The sequence below is a fragment of the Lactuca virosa genome, chromosome 6, assembly GCF_052849685.1.
Source record: "Lactuca virosa cultivar CGN04683 chromosome 6, Lactuca_virosa_CGN04683_v6, whole genome shotgun sequence".
Lineage (NCBI taxonomy): Eukaryota > Viridiplantae > Streptophyta > Magnoliopsida > Asterales > Asteraceae > Lactuca > Lactuca virosa.
Genome location: NC_136431.1, coordinates 21,881,201 through 21,899,186, shown reverse-complemented (window position 1 = coordinate 21,899,186; position 17,986 = coordinate 21,881,201). Strand labels below are relative to the sequence as shown.

Here is a 17,986-nt window from a genome sequence, read left to right as displayed (position 1 = left end):
CCATTACTTGATGTTATTATATTTATGCTATTTGTTATGAATCAGTATTTTGGGGGAACTCACTAAGATTTGGGCTTACAGTTTTGGATTATGTTTAAGGTACTTCAGATGATCGCAGGAAGGCGAAGGCGTGATCCTGCATCTCCTCATGTTTTTATTTCACGATTTTGGGATTTCTCTGATGTTGAACTTATTTTGAAAACAATTTGTAAACAATGATGGTTTTGAGGATATTTTAAAAGTTTAAAATTTTTGAGAATTTTATGAATGTTACAAAAACTAGCGTCCTACATAGTATAGTGAGAAAACTCACCTCACTTTTGCGGCCGAACAATCATAGCTCGAAAAGTCTAGAAACCAATGCTACAACCCACTTATCGAAATATACAAGGTTAAACATCTATCCACAATAAAAGACTAGCAATTTTCCTAAAACTTAACAAAGTTAAAAAGTCAACGGTCAAGTCAACATCAGTTGACTTTCACATCATGATCAATCCATGGTCACGTCGTAGGGAATGAACACATGCTCGATCATAATCTCGGTCAAGATCCCACTTAGTCACAATCACTGCTACTGTCACGTCGTGATCTTAATGTCACCATGTCGTGACAGAGTCAATCCAAAACAGTCAGTGAACACCCACCATCACGTTGTGGCCTCCAAACGGTCACGTCGTGAAAGCTACTTTGGGACGACTTAATCCATTATTCCCTTAATCCTTTTAGCCGTCCATTCTAACTTTTCAGGGGGATTTCTCACACCAAAAACCTTCTAAAAACTGATGCTTTATAGACATGTCTTGAGCTCATGTTAGGTCAAAAATGATGAAAATGGAACTAAAATCTTATGCATAGGTTCAAAATTCAACCAAACATCAGATCCAATGCATATAACCTTCAAGGGACGTCACATATCCATAAAGTTCCCGAATTTATATAATACATTCATCCAAACTTTCCTAATCAAGGAGAAAATTCACAAAAAGCCTAGATCGAGAAACAAAGAACATAAAGCTTAGAACTTGCTTACTTACAAATGTCCAAGAGATGTTAAAATGTAACCTCTAAACTTGCCAAGATGCTCTCAACACTGCAAGAGCCTTCTTATTCCTTCAATAGTCACCAAGAACACCAAAATAAGCTCATAAATAGAGGAGAGGGGTTAGGGTTTCGATGAAAGGGCTGGAGGTTGAAGATGATGCCCTAAACAATGAGTTTACAGGCTTAAATATGGAGGAAACCCTAAAAGATCATGGGCTTCGGCTGCAACTACTGTCACGTCGTGACTCTCCTCTTGTAACATCATGACAACCATCCAAATATGTGATCACACATTTGGTCTGCCATGTCGTCACAGCGTTCCTGCAACATCGTGACATATTGATTTTCCTTAAAAACCATTGAATAGACTCCTTTCTATCATCAACTGGTCCATTATGGGATACGGGTGTTACAACTGTTCCCCATATAAATTAGATTTTTTCCTTGAAATCTGTTCGTACAAGTCACTCTTAAATCACCCTTCGAACCCCTCGTAGGTTCTTCCCAATCCACTTACTTTTGCATGAGACAATGTCACTCCGATTGCCCGAAACTGCGACTATAATCACAATAACTTCCACAACTAGGCACACATGCCAAATCCAAACAAAACTCCCAAAGATCAAAATAACGTTCGTTACAGCACTAGAACAATGCTCCATACGGACACCCGAGCATACGTAACCCGATGAGGAGACGAAACCAAAGCGTCCTGACAAGTCGACCTCAAGAAAAGCTAACTTCTTCATCCATATTTTGAAAACTATACGATCATGTCTGACTTCCAGGCAGACAGAGCTACCACATACGACACCCATGCTGACTAAAAGCTACCACATACAACACCCATGCTGACTAAAAGCTCAAAGATTTTTGTCCCAACGGGACCTCCCCGCTCTTCTCACTGCCTCACTGATAATTGAAATACAGACTTCATGACCATCCGCCGATGCCGACAACCTCGCACTCGAATGCAAAGGTGAATCCAAACATGAGCCCCAACGATTTACGTTGCACCACCCCATACATTAATCTTGCTACCCGAAAATTTGCAAATTCGATCTATCCGAGATCTACCCAGTCCCATGCCATCCTAATAACAAACTGGAAAACAATCAAAGGTCAATAACAGTCAAAGGCACTTTCCGTCATTAATCCGTAGGAAATCCGTCGATAAATAATTATGTCGGTATTTTGGTCGATAAAGAGTCAATTTTGAGTAAAAGTTGGAGTTTGTTTCGTAATATTCATAGGAAATCCGTTACTAATATATTAATAGATGATCTTTATGGTAGTTCTGACGGAATACCTAGATTTTTCCGTAGCAAATTCTTCATTTTCCAACTAACGGCCATAAGATCAAAAGGTGAATCAGTTTCCATAACTTCACATCCGCTTTCTCATGTTTGGCATTCTTGTATTGTTCTTTGAATTTATATATTGGCCAGTTATAGCATTATTGTACACTTTTTATTCTTCTGCAATCGTAGAGTATTTGTTGTCTGCAGAATTCCATATTTTAATTTGCATCGTATCGAGGGATCTTTATGGTAGTTTTAGATGATCAATCTTCTCTACGTACCGTGGCGTGGAACTAAAATATAAAAATATTAGTTCTGAAAAGGACAAATATTTACCAGAGGCAATTCTATAAAAGTGTCTATTCTTGTCGTTGGAAGAAGGAAGAAAATTTGGATGACTGATATATCTACGTAAAATAAAGTAGTTCTGGTTAAAACGATTAAAGTATCAATAGCAAATCAGTATTCATTGTATACCACTGCATATATACTATATATAACTCATACTTACAGATTAAGAGTATCGAAAACGACCATGCATGTAGCTCCAATGAGTAGTTCTACTCATATACAAAAGAAGCTTTCAGTTTGATCTGTCAATGCGTTACTGCTACTTTGGCGGTGTGTATATTAATGACTGTATCTATATTCTATATTTATGTATATATATTGGTTGTCAAAAATAGAATGTATACACCGGTTATGCCATAATGGCGTTACTTTTCGTTCGTATATTATGTGGATTCCCAAGTTTTTGGTAAAATGTTCAAAATAATGCATCGTATGGATTTAAACTTGTTTCGTCGTGTGAAAGTCATGGCTTGTAATTATAAAAGATTTTAGAATCAGATGATGTACCAAATGGGACCTGTAGAAGATATACTAAAACAGTGTAAAGGTTTCCTGAACTTGTACTTATACAATGCGATATACATAACGAGTTCAATCGGATTTTTATGTGATCTTGGTGTAATTGTGTAAGTCGTTCTCTCTCTCATACTTGTTCTCGTTATTGCACGAGGGAAATGAGAGAGAAAGGTAGATACTTGAAGATAGAGGTGGTTTCAGAAGTGGTTTTCTAAGAGATTTTAAGGTCGAGGGTCGTAGTTAAGATGGGGGCGTGCCTCCTGCTGTATTCGCCATAGGACCCACTCTTTCTTATTCAACTACTTTGGTTGGGACCCCCCTTGGTCCTAACACCACCCCCTATATATCTCTCTCTTTGGTGTTTAGGTGGTTGGTTGTTTTCGACGTTCAAGACCCTACACTAAAAGTAGCAAACATAATGCCCACAAGTCTAAGTCTGGTACCTCATTATTTCTTACCCTACTTTCAGACCTTCCATTCCAAATTTTAACTGTGTTCGGGTGAGTGTTTAGCATACAAACGCAAACGGGTAAAAGTGGAACGCATTTGGTGCAAAAAATGTGGGTCCCTAGGGTTGGCCATGCCATCATATACATCAAAAGGTTTCATGCGTTGAGTTTGTTTGGACCCATCTTCCTCATCTTCCCATATAAATAACCATGTCCTTGCAACCACTTTTATGCACAACACCCCTATCTTTTTGGTTATCATTCTCTTCTTTCTCTCTCTCATGTAATGTCTGAAGAGGAAATGAACTTATCGGTGAATGTTAATGGTCAGTCTAAGGTGCCTCCGGGGTTTCGCTTTCACCCTACTGAAGAAGAGCTTCTTCACTATTACTTGAGGAAGAAAGTTGCGTATGAAAAGATCGATCTTGATGTTATTCGTGATGTTGATCTTAACAAACTTGAACCTTGGGACATACAAGGTACGTCCGTAAAAACATGATTAATCAAGTAGTTTTCGTATATTCTTTGTCCAAGATTTGCGTGTGATTAAACGATCATATGCATTTGAGTTTTCTCAGAGAAGTGCAAGATAGGATCCACCCCGCAAAATGATTGGTACTTTTTTAGTCACAAAGACAAGAAGTACCCAACGGGAACCAGAACAAATCGTGCCACTGCTGCCGGTTTCTGGAAAGCCACTGGCCGGGATAAGGTCATCTACAGTAGCTTTACGAGAATTGGTATGAGGAAGACACTTGTGTTCTACAAAGGGCGAGCACCACATGGCCAGAAATCTGATTGGATAATGCATGAATACAGGCTCGACGATAACACAAATATTACCACCCAAGATGCTTGTGTAAGTTTCCTAATTAGAGTTGATGATTTTAAATCAAGAAAGCAACAGCTCGATCGTTTGTTCAATTTGGAGTTCGACAGTGGGGTTTTCCAAATTTAAAATTTGCTTCAACAAGAAGCTTTCTGTTTTGTCGAAATTATTTTTTTCTTATTAATTTTATGGTACCTAAAATATAGCCCATTTAACATCAAATCAAATACGAGCACTTTTTACGGAAGAAAAGTACCAGTTTTATATTGAACATATTCATCTGTCTGTTTGAAGTTTTGACTTGTAACTCGTACTCAAAACCTCATCACATGATATATTTTTATATTATTCTATTTATTTAAGAACGTTTATCTTGGGTGTTTATTTATATGTCCAACGTCAATTATTCCTATTCATCAATGAATGTTTGATTGTGAAGTGTTACCAGAAGACTTGACTAGTGTTGTGATCTTTTGATTCAGGGATCTAATCTGTGCGATTCTGCTCAAGAAGATGGCTGGGTCGTATGCCGTGTTTTCAAGAAAAAGAACTACCACAAAGCGCTTGAGACCCCCCAAAGATCGCTTTCGGCTTCCATGGATTCAAGAACGCAGTTGCAATCCTTAAATAAAGACGGTGTTCTTGATCAATTACTCGTGTACATGGGTAGCAATAGGTCTTGTAAGGAAGAAATATTAGATTCTTTAACAGCCAACCAAAATGCCATGCAACAATTAGTTAGCCCCATGAACAACAGGTTTTACCACCTTCCGAGACTCGACAGCCCCATCATGACCCTGTCACCTCACCACAGCTCTGCCTCAGCCAGCTTTGATCAAGGGTTGAGTTTCAAGCCCCTTCTAAATGACTTTCTAACAGAAGCCGAACAACAAAGAAATACAACTGCAAACATAGTCGATGTTCATGACTCACGTGAACGTCTTGATAATTGGGCAGATCTTGAGAGGCTCGTGGCCAGTCAGTTGAACGGCCAAGTTGACTGTTCAAAGCAGCTTTACTCTTGCTATACCGAACCAAATCATGAAGACTTCTGTTTCTCACTTGACCATGAGGATCAAGAACCACAGCAGGTTTGCGATTCAACAACAATGGTTAGACAGAACCACGCATCATATTCGAGTGAGATAGACCTCTGGAGCTTTGCTCGATCATCATCGTCTTCGTCGTCCCCGGATCCATTATGTCACTTGTCAGTATAAAACTATACGTACCTAGAAGTCACAACTTTGAGTTATATGAAGTTAATATAAAATAGGAAAACGAAAATAGGGTTTAGGGGTGAATGATCAAATGACAAAATGTGAGGTGATTGATGGATAGGTAGCACATATGGGCGAAAAAGAAAAGCGGAAAACATTACACGTACACATATTATATAGAAAAGGATTGAATAAAAATTAGTGAATAAAGTTATATGTTTGTATGTATGTATCTATGATGGATTTGGGGGTGCACCCGATCAACTGTTTTCTATCATCATCGTGTACTTGTACATGCACATTAATATGAAAGCAGGTATACGTATTTTGATAGTACCAAAAAGGATCTTTACATGTTTCTTATGATTATGATGGTTGATTTAATGAGATGAGGCTGGTCCCACGAGCGAACATATAGGAAAAGGTTTCACCAGCAATGCTAATGATAATATATAAAGTTGTGTTAAAAGTCAATCACATTTTCTCTAATCGAAATTAACGTATTATAGTAACAAATAATTAATAGACCCATTCATTAATAATAATAATAATAATAATAATAATAATAATAATAATAATAATATTCATAGGATATCATGATTTTTGTTAGGGTAAAGATTTTCGAATTATAAGAATTAGTAACAAGTATGTGGTTGACGTTATCTAGTATCCATAACCACACACACATGTTGAATATAATGAAAGTAGTTTTGTAGTTTATTAATGAAAACGGGGCTGTCGTCTATATGGTTATAATTAGATTTCTGTTAGACAACAAACCCACCACACCCAACTCCACTAGCTACATACCAATTAGTCATTCTCATTTTAGGGAATGACATTGTTTAATCATGGACTATGCCCGATTATCAAAAGAACATCGACTATGTCCAATTCGATTTTCCTGGATATTAAACTTCGCAGGATGTCTAGTATATGATGTGTTTTATATGTTGTTTTTATTTGGTATAATGAAATTACAATGAGAATGATAATAACTATTAGAGTAAATTATTGAAATGGTTCCTATGGTTTAAGTAATATTGTGCGTTTAGTCTCTAACCTTTTTTCGCACTCGGACCGTCCTCAACGTTTCTTTTTATTACGCGTTTGGTCCTGATAACGTTTTCCTGCACTCATGCACGTTAAGTATATCACAACCCTAGCAACGTAAGGGTATTTTCGTCCTACTATTTGAAAATCCTTTTTAAATGTTTGTATAAAGCTAGATGTGTGTTTTTCTCTTCTAATCATTTTCACTTCATATTCTCCACCTTTTTTTCTTCTTATCTGCAACAACAATAAGAAACCCTAATGGCATGAAACTGTAGTTGTGGTCAACCAACTGTAATATGAACATCTACCACCAAGAAGAACCTTAGGCGACAACTTTATGTTTGTACCAACAAGGTATTTTTTTAACTCAAATCCTTTAATCAAAAAAACCCTTAAGGAAGACCAATTTATGAAAACATTTGATAACAACTTGTGGTTTTGTTGGTTGGGTTGACGAAGATGAGTTTGATCATGCAAGACATGACTTTTCTCTACTACTCTTCGGTGAAGCTTTTTTTTTTGGTGATTCTAATTTAGAAGTTGTAATTCTTTTAGTCAATGTACTCAAAACCATCGGTTATCTTGATGTTGGAGAATTAGTTCTACTAACTTCCAAAAATGAGTTTTTTCACCATTTTTTTGTATGAATTTTGGACTCTAAATATAATCAAAACAGACGAATGATTATATATTCGTATTTGTGATATCTTCGTTTTGATATATTACACGTCCAAAATGGATTAAAATAAATGAGAAATTACTTATCAAATTAAGATAATTAGAAGAGAATAATAAGTGGGTTAAGTATCTTTTAACTCACCTTGCGTTGGTGGGAGTATCAAAGATAATTGGTTTATAACTATAAAGACTAGCTACCTTTATAGGACTTATAGAACCAATGCTCTCTCTTGCACGCGCTCGCCGGGGGGAGGGGGTGGAGGGGAGGGGCGGTCCAAATACAAGCCAGTTTGGCTTCGATTCACTGAACTTGTGTGCGTGTGCGCATCCTGTGGGTAAGAATGCACCATCTGTCGATCAGAAAAGTTCACAGACATTTTTTGCAATTATTTTCTTTTCGTTTAATAGTTACAAACCCAAATTACGAGTCATTAGTCATAGATTTTCGTTTTGATTTCTTGATTAATTGACTTAATTGTCTTATTTAATTATGAGAGTTACGATTTCGTATTAATCACATCACATACATTGTGTAGTTAAATACAACACTAATGTAACTTATTGAGACACACCAAACGAAACGAAATTCATCTCTTCCTTTCTTACGTTTCATCATCATCTTCTTCTTCTTCTTCCACTTCTTGCTGCAACCAATGTATTTTTCAAGCCAAGAGAGGGTTCGAGTGACCTAGAAGAGTCACTTACTGTTGTTGTATCCATGGAAACAAACACTCATATAAGGCGAATTTGTGTTAAGGAAACTGTGTTTAACATGTGCCTCAACCAAAATTTTTTGTTTGTTTGTTCTTTTGAGCCTTTTTGGGTGATACTCTCCTAATAATTGATGTATTAAGCATTTTGTTTTTATTTGTGGGAAATTTTCAATTATGTTGATGGTTATTCTGTAGGAATTGAAAATTAACAATTATCTTGATGTATTTAGTGCTTAATACAATTGATAAAAATTACATGTTTATTAAGTTATTATAGAATTGGTTGTACATGTATTGTGCAAGAAAAGTTACATATTTATTAATTTCTTACAAAATTGGTTGTACATGTATTATGCAGGAAAAAGGTTAATTGCCTCAAAAGGTAACACATGTGTACTCTATTTATGACCAAAAACCATCATTTGGTAACAATTATACACAATTCATAAATAAGTTTAGCAAAAGATACAACTTTAGAAATCAATCATCATATCTAAGTACCATACAATTATACTCTAAGAAAAGATACAAGGTAATTATAGTAATTGATATCACTTAAAGCCAAGAAATTAAGCAACAAAAGATAAAAAGTCCAAAAGCCAATACATTAAGCAACAAAAATACTAGAAAATTACTTCTTCAAGCGACTTTCTTTCCTTTCTTCCCAACATTAATTGCCTTCCTTTTCCTGCTTGGTTCACCTTCACCAACACTTCCACTAGCAATCCGACCTTTACAGCTTCTTGCATTATGAATAGCATTTTTGCATTTTGAACATGTCACATATTTATTTTTTTCTTGAATCCCTTCCCTTCACCATATATTCCAATTCCACTGCAGACTTCTAATGTTCTTTTTTGGTCATCCCGTAGGGACATGATGTTTAGGATGATGCAATGTTGGTGGGAAAGGATATTTTTTCTACATTCTTCTTCCATTGGTAGGTTCAATATTAAAGGAATGAATTTCCTTCCATGTTTTTAACTACTAAGTTGGATAAACCCATGATTCAGGTAACCCTATATCTTTCTTTTTTTTTCTCATATCCCGTATTGTAACTATTGTATACTTACATGGTATATCTGTGAGTTCCCATTTCCTAAAAGAACACGTATGTTGAACCATGTCAACAATACACTAGTTCCACTTTCACATTAACGGTGGTTTGTGGGTTTCGTGTTTGAAGTTCTACAATATAGTCTCTTGGTGTAGAGTTTTGATGTGCATAATCACCCCTCACATGATTATGTGCCTCTGTTTTTGTCCGAAATACCTTCATCTTCAAAATGTCATTTTGGTATTGACGTTAGAGTTGTTCTGGCAAAGATTTTGTAGGGATTGCAGGGTTACTTTCCACTTCGACACAATTTTCTTAGATAAAAAATTGCAAGTACAAGCTTTTACTATCCTCGTTTGTAGACATACATGTGTTTTTTATTAGGTATGAATCTCCCAATCTACATCATTTTTCCAATTGCATGCATATAGGACCCACAGGCACATCCTTTCTTCATCATGCCCACCAACACATACTTCATTAGGGTCTATTGTACTAACTATACCAACAACCCTTACTCTAATTTTGTCATTTTTAATTATCTCAATTCTCTTTTACTGTCGATAACATGTTGTTTTATTCTACTTTTCATCTCTTCAGATGAACCAAAAGTCTGATACACGTAAAACGGATCAGTAACACGTGCTTCACTATTTTCTTGTGCCTTCCGTATTACACTAATTGACTTTCTTATGGTTTTATCCATTCCCCCTCATTAGATGACAACATCAATATGTCATTGTTAAGCACCTCAGTTTCTTCATCTTCCTAACCATCTTCTGCATTCACACTCTACTCTCCATTGTCACCCACCTATTTAGTAAGATCCCAAAAATCATGAAAAAATTTTCATTTTTAAAATCACTTAATAATTCATAAATCATTGAATTCATTGTTTCTAAAAAGACATGTTATAAATCAGAGTCTCTCAAAATCAATTACCAAGAAAATATCGAAGGATGGTGTGCACAATTACGCATTCACTTTGGCCCGATCATCTGATGTACCTGAAACCATGAAATCAAACTGTAAGCCAAATGATAATAAGTTCCCCAAAATACCACACACCACCAAACAGATAACAACATGTATATACGACCCTTTGGTTTAGGTGTCTAAGCCCACAACTATATTTGGTGTGTACTTGATTTGATTATGAGCATGGTCCTTTTGGGTTGTCTTCACTCATGCAACCTGATAGGATGACTAGTGGAGAGAGAGAAAGTGTAGGATTTATTATATGAATAATAAATTGGTACTCAAAATGATTTTATTAATATATTATAAGATTAATATATTATTTGGAAATCATATTATTAATTAGTAATTAATCAGAAATTAAGTTGATATTAATTTTGGGATTAAAGGAAATAATTAATAATGGAGGGACCGGTTTTGCAAATCATTGATAGTTACAAAACTGGGATGATGGACTCTATAGAGTGGAGTGGACGAAATCATATAGGGAGACCCTATAGATTTCGTCCAAGGGCTCTAAAGAGAGGGTCTATGGGCTACTTAAGCCTTAAGCAAGAGATTAGGGTTTCCACCTAAAAACCCTAGCAGCCACAGCTATATACAGAACCTCTCTATAAGGAATTTTGACCTAAGCTTTATGAAACCATAGAGTAGCCGATTTTCACCTCTCTCGTAAGTCATTCTTAGCATTGAGTGTTTGTGACTCCATTAGAGGTGCAACACTTGGGGCACTAGGCTTTCAGAAGTCAAGATCTAGCAAGGATTGTTCTTGTTATTACAATATAACAAGTGAAGTAATCTTCTAACCCTAATATATATGTGAATTTCGAATTGTATATACTAGATCTAGGGTTTTGCTTTGGATAATTGATTTGCATGTATAACTAGAGAAAATCCTAGATCCAAAGCATTAGGGTTGCATGTGCACCATAAGAATGTTGTAATGCTCAAAACTCATCAGTGGTATCAGAGCCTAGGGTGTTTTTCTGTTATATTTGATGCATTTGTGATTTGTTCAAAGAAAAAAAACCGTTTTTGTCTCTGCCTGATGAACACGACGTGTTCATAGTTGAACACGACGTGTTGGTTCTCCATGATATGTTATGGTATGACATAACTTGGAGACCATTCAGTTGGCAGATTTTCGGATTTTTAGCCTAAATTAGATTTGGATAATTACCATAAGTTGTTTGACTGATTAAATTCGAATTTTATGAAATGGTAATGTATATCCTCATCTAATTGGAAGATAATTGTCAAATTTTAAGATAATTATTAGATTATGTGATCAATTAATTATTTGTAAAATTTGATTTGAATTTTCTTACCAATTAAAAGAAAAGGTCAAATTTATGATAAAGGTAAAATTATATGATTAATTTAATTGTTTTAAATTTGATCTAGAAGTTTTGAAACGTTTAAAAATTTGCCCTCAAGTTTTGGAATTTAAAATTTAATTAAAAGTTTTAATTTTGAAATATTAAAGTATAAAACCCTAGTAGTTTAAATAGTTTAAAATTACACCCCCATGGATTTTAGTAAATTAATTAAGTGTTTAATTAAATTAGAGAATTAATAAATCCACAATATGGTTTAAATTTAATTAAATTAAAAGATTAATTTATTAAAAGATTAAACCACTTAACATTTTAAAAAGTTTAAAATACACCCCTATACTATTATAATATTAAAAAAGGTTAATTTATATATATGTATATGAAAAGGTCAGTCTTACCGTTAGTAGGCATCATTCATAAAACTGGTCTATAAGGGGTGTTTAAGGAAGCGGCCTATAAAATGACCGTCATTGGGTATGCACTCTTACGCATCGCACCCTTGACTAGTGGAGGGTCGTTAGCCGAATGGGTAGGATAAGACATTAAACTCTCATTAAAAGTATAATGAATTATATAGTAACTAAACCCTTTTACAAATTCCCAAATCTTAGTTACTTTAGGAAAATGTGAATTTGATGTTAATCCATGAAATTGCACAGTGCACCTTATTGGTCAGTTAGTGGAGCGTGTGTGGTTAATCGGCACACAAATGTGGACTAATGAAGGATGAAAATGGGTATCTCGTAAATTATCATAGATCGATGGAGCGTGTGTGGCTAATCGGCACATTGATTTGGTGATAAATGACATCGAGAGTACGAAGCATATTTGCATGGTTATTCACACATTGTTTGTGATCCTCGGTATCCCAGTCACAAACTTGAAGGGCATAATCGAGATTAATCATGCCATTGAAAAGTTCAATGAATCTCAAAAGATCTAGTAATTTCATTTAAAACCTAATTCGTTAAAATTTCGTTTCTCATGGTAAAATTGGTAAATCATTATTTACCTACCTTCAAATAATTTGTAATTGGATTATGACATCCCTCTTCTGAATTGTGAATTATTGTGTTGGGTCCTAGCCTTGATATTTCATTTGGGTGTTATATTTGAAGGGTTTTGAGCATTCTAACACTCCTAAGGTGTACATGAAACCCTAGAAACCTTGGATCTATGTTTTACTAAGATACATGCAAAATTGATTTTCCAAGGTTCTTATCCTATCTAGCATAGCATGGGGAACTTTTAAACATAAATGCTAGAAGAAGAACATACATTTTGTGGTTTGGATTCCTTGAGAACCTTGTGAGCCTAGCACATCAAGTGTGATGCCTCAAATGTCTCACACAACACCACAACACTTGGAATAACCTTGAGAGAATTTCACTAACACCTCAAAATCGGATTGCCCTCTATCTTGTACAAGTAGTAGTCAATTTTGCTTCCATAGGGTTCTTTATATAGTTGTGGCACAAGTAGGGTTACACCATGTAAACCCTAATTGTCATGGCTTTCCATATTTCATATCCATGGGTTTGTAACCTCCATGGATATCCATGGAGCACCTTATGGGTTTTAACCCAATCCATACATTCCATGGATCATTAGCCCACTATACAAGAATCGATGATTTACACAATCAACCTCATATATTTAATTAGTCTCTTTTTGATCACTTAATTAATTCCAAATTAATTCTTTGATCAATACTAATTAAATAATATTATTAATATATTAGAACATATAATATATTTTTAAACCTTAAGTGTCATTTCTCTCAATTTGGTCTATCCAAGTATTGCAATGCCATGCAACCCAAATAGACCATGCTAATGGGGTCAAGTACATTCCAGAAATAGTTATGAACTTAGACACCTAATCCAACAGTCTCCCACTTAGATAAGTCTAATAACTATAACTGCAAGAATGACTTCAGGAACCGATCAGTAATCGTAGCTCTTTCAAGGTCTCGCGGAACTAAGATGATGATGATACGCCATTTAAGATGAGTGATCATATAATCCTCTGTTCTAGATATCAGCCAGACAAATACATGGAACAATGTCCTACTTATTGTCCTGCAGTTTGTTTCCCGATTTCCAATTTGTTTGACATAGAACTTAATTGAACACATCAACTTAGTTCTGACCGGGCCCGGTATATGGGTCAACACATATATCGCTTCTAATCCAAGAAGGAACAGGTAAACTTCGTCTCATATGCTTGTTCTACTACTTGTTGAATCATACACAAAGGCACGTTTTATAACATCGAGTTACCAATGCGTTTTCGTACAATCAATGTATAACCAACTCATAGGCAACAAGTCATATCTCTAGGTTTGAAGACTTATATGATATTACCGTCTCGCGATCACTCGAGATAAATTCCATGAAGTGATACCAGCGAGCGTGGGCTGAATCCAATACTCAGAACTTATGAGCACTCATGAGTGTTGTAGCAACACTTTGCTATGTCCAGTACCCTGGACTTCTACAAGCCAACTCATAACAGCCTTGATTCATATCTACTTCCTACATATGACCGACTGTGGAGAATTTGAATAATATGAGATACAATAACATAATTATTCTGGAAGTCAAAACATGCAAAATGAAACAATAGTAAACGATTTGACAAAAGATAGCAACACTTTACTCATAAATAAACACAACTTTTATTCATCATCAAATGTCAATTAGACTTTACACATTTCAAAGCTATCTAACTACTAAAACTAATATCATCCTTCATCGCTATGCGTCTCGCATGCTGGAGATGCTTAACCCTGCTCAGTCCCTTCGTGAGGGGATCTGCCGGGTTCTCATCCGATGATACCCTCTTTTCCACGAGGGTCCTTCTTCTATTCGATGTCTGATGAAATGGTATTTTCTGTCGATGTGTCTGGATCTCCCGCGATCCCTTGGTTCCTTGGCTAAGGCAACTGCACTTTCACTATCACAGAAAATCTCTATAGGCTCCTTTATAGCTGGTACAACTCCAAGATCTCCAATGAAGTTCTTTAGCCATATAGCCTCATTTGCTGCCTCGCTTGCCGCTATATACTCTGATTCGCAAGTTCAATCAGCCACTGTCTCCTGCTTGGAACTTTTCCAAGAAATTTCTTCTCCGTTTAAGGTAAAGACCCAGCCTGACTGAGAGCGGAAATTATCCCTATCAGTCTGGAAGTTAGCATCACTATACCCTAATACCCTCAAGTCATCACTCCCACCGAGGGTAAGGACCCAGTCCTTAGTCCTTCGCAGGTACTTGAGAATGTTCTTTACTGCAGTCCAGTGAGCCTTGCCAGGGTTCCCCTGATATCTACTGACCATGCTAACACAAAGGCCACATCAGGACGAGTACAAGTCATAGCATACATGATCGAGCCTACAGCGGAAGCATAAGGTACTCGACTCATCTCAGCTATCTCAGCCTCTGTAGTCGGGCTCTGAGTCTTACTCAGTCCAACGTTACTCTAGATCGGTAACTCTCCTTTCTTGGAATTCTGCATGCTGACCCTATTCAACACCTTATCCAAGTAGGTACTCTGACTAAGTCCAATTAGTCTCTTACTCCTGCCTCTCAAAATCCTTATCCCTAGGATATAGGCAGCTTCTCCAAGGTCCTTCATAGCGAAACACTTCCCAAGCCAGGACTTCACTTCCTGCAGAGTTGGGATGTCATTTCCTATGAGTAGTATGTCATCCATATACAATACCAAAAAGCTAACTATACTCCCACTAGCGTTGACATATACACAAGATTCATCTTCACTCCTCGAAAAGCCAAACTCTTTAACTTTCTCATCGAAACAAAGATTTCATCTGCGAGGTGCTTGTTTCAATCCATAGATGGATTTCTCAAGCTTACACACTCTATTAGGGTACTCTGTACTGACAAAACCCTGTGGCTGACTCATGTAAACATCCTCAGCCACCTTCCCATTAAGGAAAGCGGTTTTGACATCCATTTGCCATATTTCATAGTCATGAAATGCAGCAATGGCTAGCATAACCCTAATAGACTTAATCTTTGGTACTGGTGAAAAGGTCTCATCATAATCAACTCCCAGAGTTTGAGAAAAGCCCTTTGCAAATAGTCGCACCTTATAAGTTTGCATATTACCATCCATGTCGGTCTTCTTCTTGAAGATCCATTTGCACCTAACTGTCTTACGACCTGGTACATTGTCAACCAAGTTCCAAACTTGATTGTCATACATGGATTGTATCTCGCTGTCCATAGCCTCTTTCCATTTAGCAGCCTCAAGGCCTTCCATGGCTTCCTGTAGCCGTTAGGTTCATCCAGACTTACCAGTGTGCTATCACTGATAAGTGTATCACCTTCTGCAGTAATATGGAAACCATAGTAATGCTCAGGTGCATTCCTAACTCTCGTGGAACGCCTCAGAGGTACAGACTCTTCTGTCGGATCAACAGGAGTTTCCTCCTCAGGTTGATTGCTAGGGTTTGAGGTTCCTTCACCACTTGACTCTTGAATTTCTTCAAGATCAATTTGCCTCCCACTGTTTCATTGGCTTATAAATTCTCTCTCGCGAAAGACTCCTCTCCTTGCTACAAAGACCACATTATCACTGGGTCTGTAGAAGAGGTAACCAAAGGATCTCTGTGGGTAGCCGATGAAAATACACCTCTCACTTCGAGGTTCAAGCTTATCGTGAGACTCACGCCTCACAAAATCCTCGCAACCCCAAATCTTGATGTGGTCCAGATTGGGAACTTTTCCAGTCCACATCTCGTGAGGTGTTTTGACAACCTTTTTGGTAGGGACTAGATTAAGGATATGTGCGGCAGTCTCTAAGGCATACCCCCAAAATGAGATTGGTTGCAAAGTTCGACTCATCATGGAACGAACCATACCCAATAAGGTTCGATTACGCATCTCAGCCACACCATTAAGTTGTGGTGTCCAGGGAGGTGTCAATTGTGAGATAATCCAACATTCCTTAAGATAGTCAAGGAACTCTATACTAAGATACTCACCACCTCGATCGGATCGAAGAATCTTAATGATCCTACCCAACTGATTCTCCACTTCCTGTTTAAACTCTTTGAATCTTTCAAAGGTCTCTGACTTATGCTTGATTAAGTAGACATATCCATATCTACTAAAATCATCAGTAAAAGTCGCATAGAAGCGGTTAGCATCTCTTGTGGCGGTTCTGAAGGTTCCACACACATCAGTATGTATGAGATCCAACAAACCCTTACCCGTAGCACAGGTACCAGTGAAGGGTGACTTTGTCAATTTCCCAAGCAAACAAGATTCACTACTATCATCTGATTTTAGGTCAAATGATTCCAAGACTCCATCCTTTTGGAGTTGGCCTATGTGTTTCTTGCTTACATGTCCAAGACGACAATGCCATAATGATGATTTATCCAAACTAGTGGAAGAATCGATACACAACACATTATTTCCTAGGTTATCTACAACCGACACAATTTCATATACACCATCACAAGGTAATGCTTTAAAACAAAGAACATTATTACAGAAAGCATTAATACCACCACTATCATTATCAAATGAAAAGGTAAAACCTTGTTTGTACAAACCATGAAAGGAAATAATATTTCTTGCCATTTCATGCAAATAACAACATTTATTCAAATCTAATGTGAACCCACTACTTAGCAATAAAGAATAAACTCCAATCTTGGTGACAGGTGTAACTTTCCTATTTCCCATGATCAAGTTTATCTTCCCATGCTCCACATTCTCACTTCTTCTTAGTCCCTGCAAATCACAACATATGTGAATACCAGAACCTGTATCAAGGACCGAAGAATTAGAATAGGGTGAGTTATTAGACAATATAGTGTAAATACCGGCATGGTTGGGTTTTACTTTCCCATCCTTAACATCTTGCTGGTACTTTGGGTAGTTTCGCTTACAGAGCTACTTTTCATGGCAATAGAAGCATTCAGCCTCTTTAGGGTTAGCAGAAGGAGTGACGAAAACTTTCTTGGTTCCACTTGAAGAGGAGCCATCAAGGGAATTTCCCTTGGTACCCTTCGAAGGGCTCTTCCTCTTCTTTCCTTTGCCTTGCCCGATTGCCAAGACAGGGGCCGCGGTAGGAGTAGGAGTAGTAACAACCGACTTACCTTTAAGACCACTTTTTGCGGTCTTCAAAAGTCCTTGAAGTTTGCTGAGTGTAACTTCCTCCTTGTTCATGTGGTATGTCATGCGGAATTGATCATAACACGAAGGTAGGGAGTGCAAAATGATATCAATTGCCAACTCCTCTGGGAAGTTCACAATCAGTTTCAGCAAACGGTCTACATACATTTTGCATTTTCTGCATGTGGCCCGTGATGGGTTCACCATCCTTCATACTGGCTGTTATCATGGAGGAGATGATTTCATACCGCTCTTGACGAGCAATCTGATGGTAGCGGTCCATCAAGTCCTGGTGCATCTCAAAAGG

At 36.9% G+C, this 17,986-nt stretch overlaps 1 protein-coding gene across 1 annotated transcript; it reads left to right on the top strand.

Annotated features, from left to right (window-relative positions):
• The first annotated feature begins 3,889 nt into the window (after positions 1–3,889).
• LOC145120540 (NAC domain-containing protein 43-like) lies at positions 3,890–5,962 on the top strand. The gene is made up of 3 exons (XM_079056350.1): positions 3,890–4,140; positions 4,240–4,520; positions 4,973–5,962. Exons 1-3 carry the CDS (start codon positions 3,948–3,950, stop codon positions 5,708–5,710), a joined length of 1,212 nt encoding a protein of 403 aa, XP_078912476.1. The 5' UTR covers positions 3,890–3,947; the 3' UTR covers positions 5,711–5,962.
• Positions 5,963–17,986: the final 12,024 nt, after the last annotated feature.

Coding starts and splice junctions, on each gene's coding strand:
- LOC145120540 (XM_079056350.1), top strand. CDS start 3,948: ATGTCTGAAGAGGAAATGAACTTATCGGTGAATGTTAATGGTCAGTCT. Junction 4,141..4,239: donor TGAACCTTGGGACATACAAG/GTACGTCCGTAA, acceptor GAGTTTTCTCAG/AGAAGTGCAAGATAGGATCC. Junction 4,521..4,972: donor TTACCACCCAAGATGCTTGT/GTAAGTTTCCTA, acceptor CTTTTGATTCAG/GGATCTAATCTGTGCGATTC.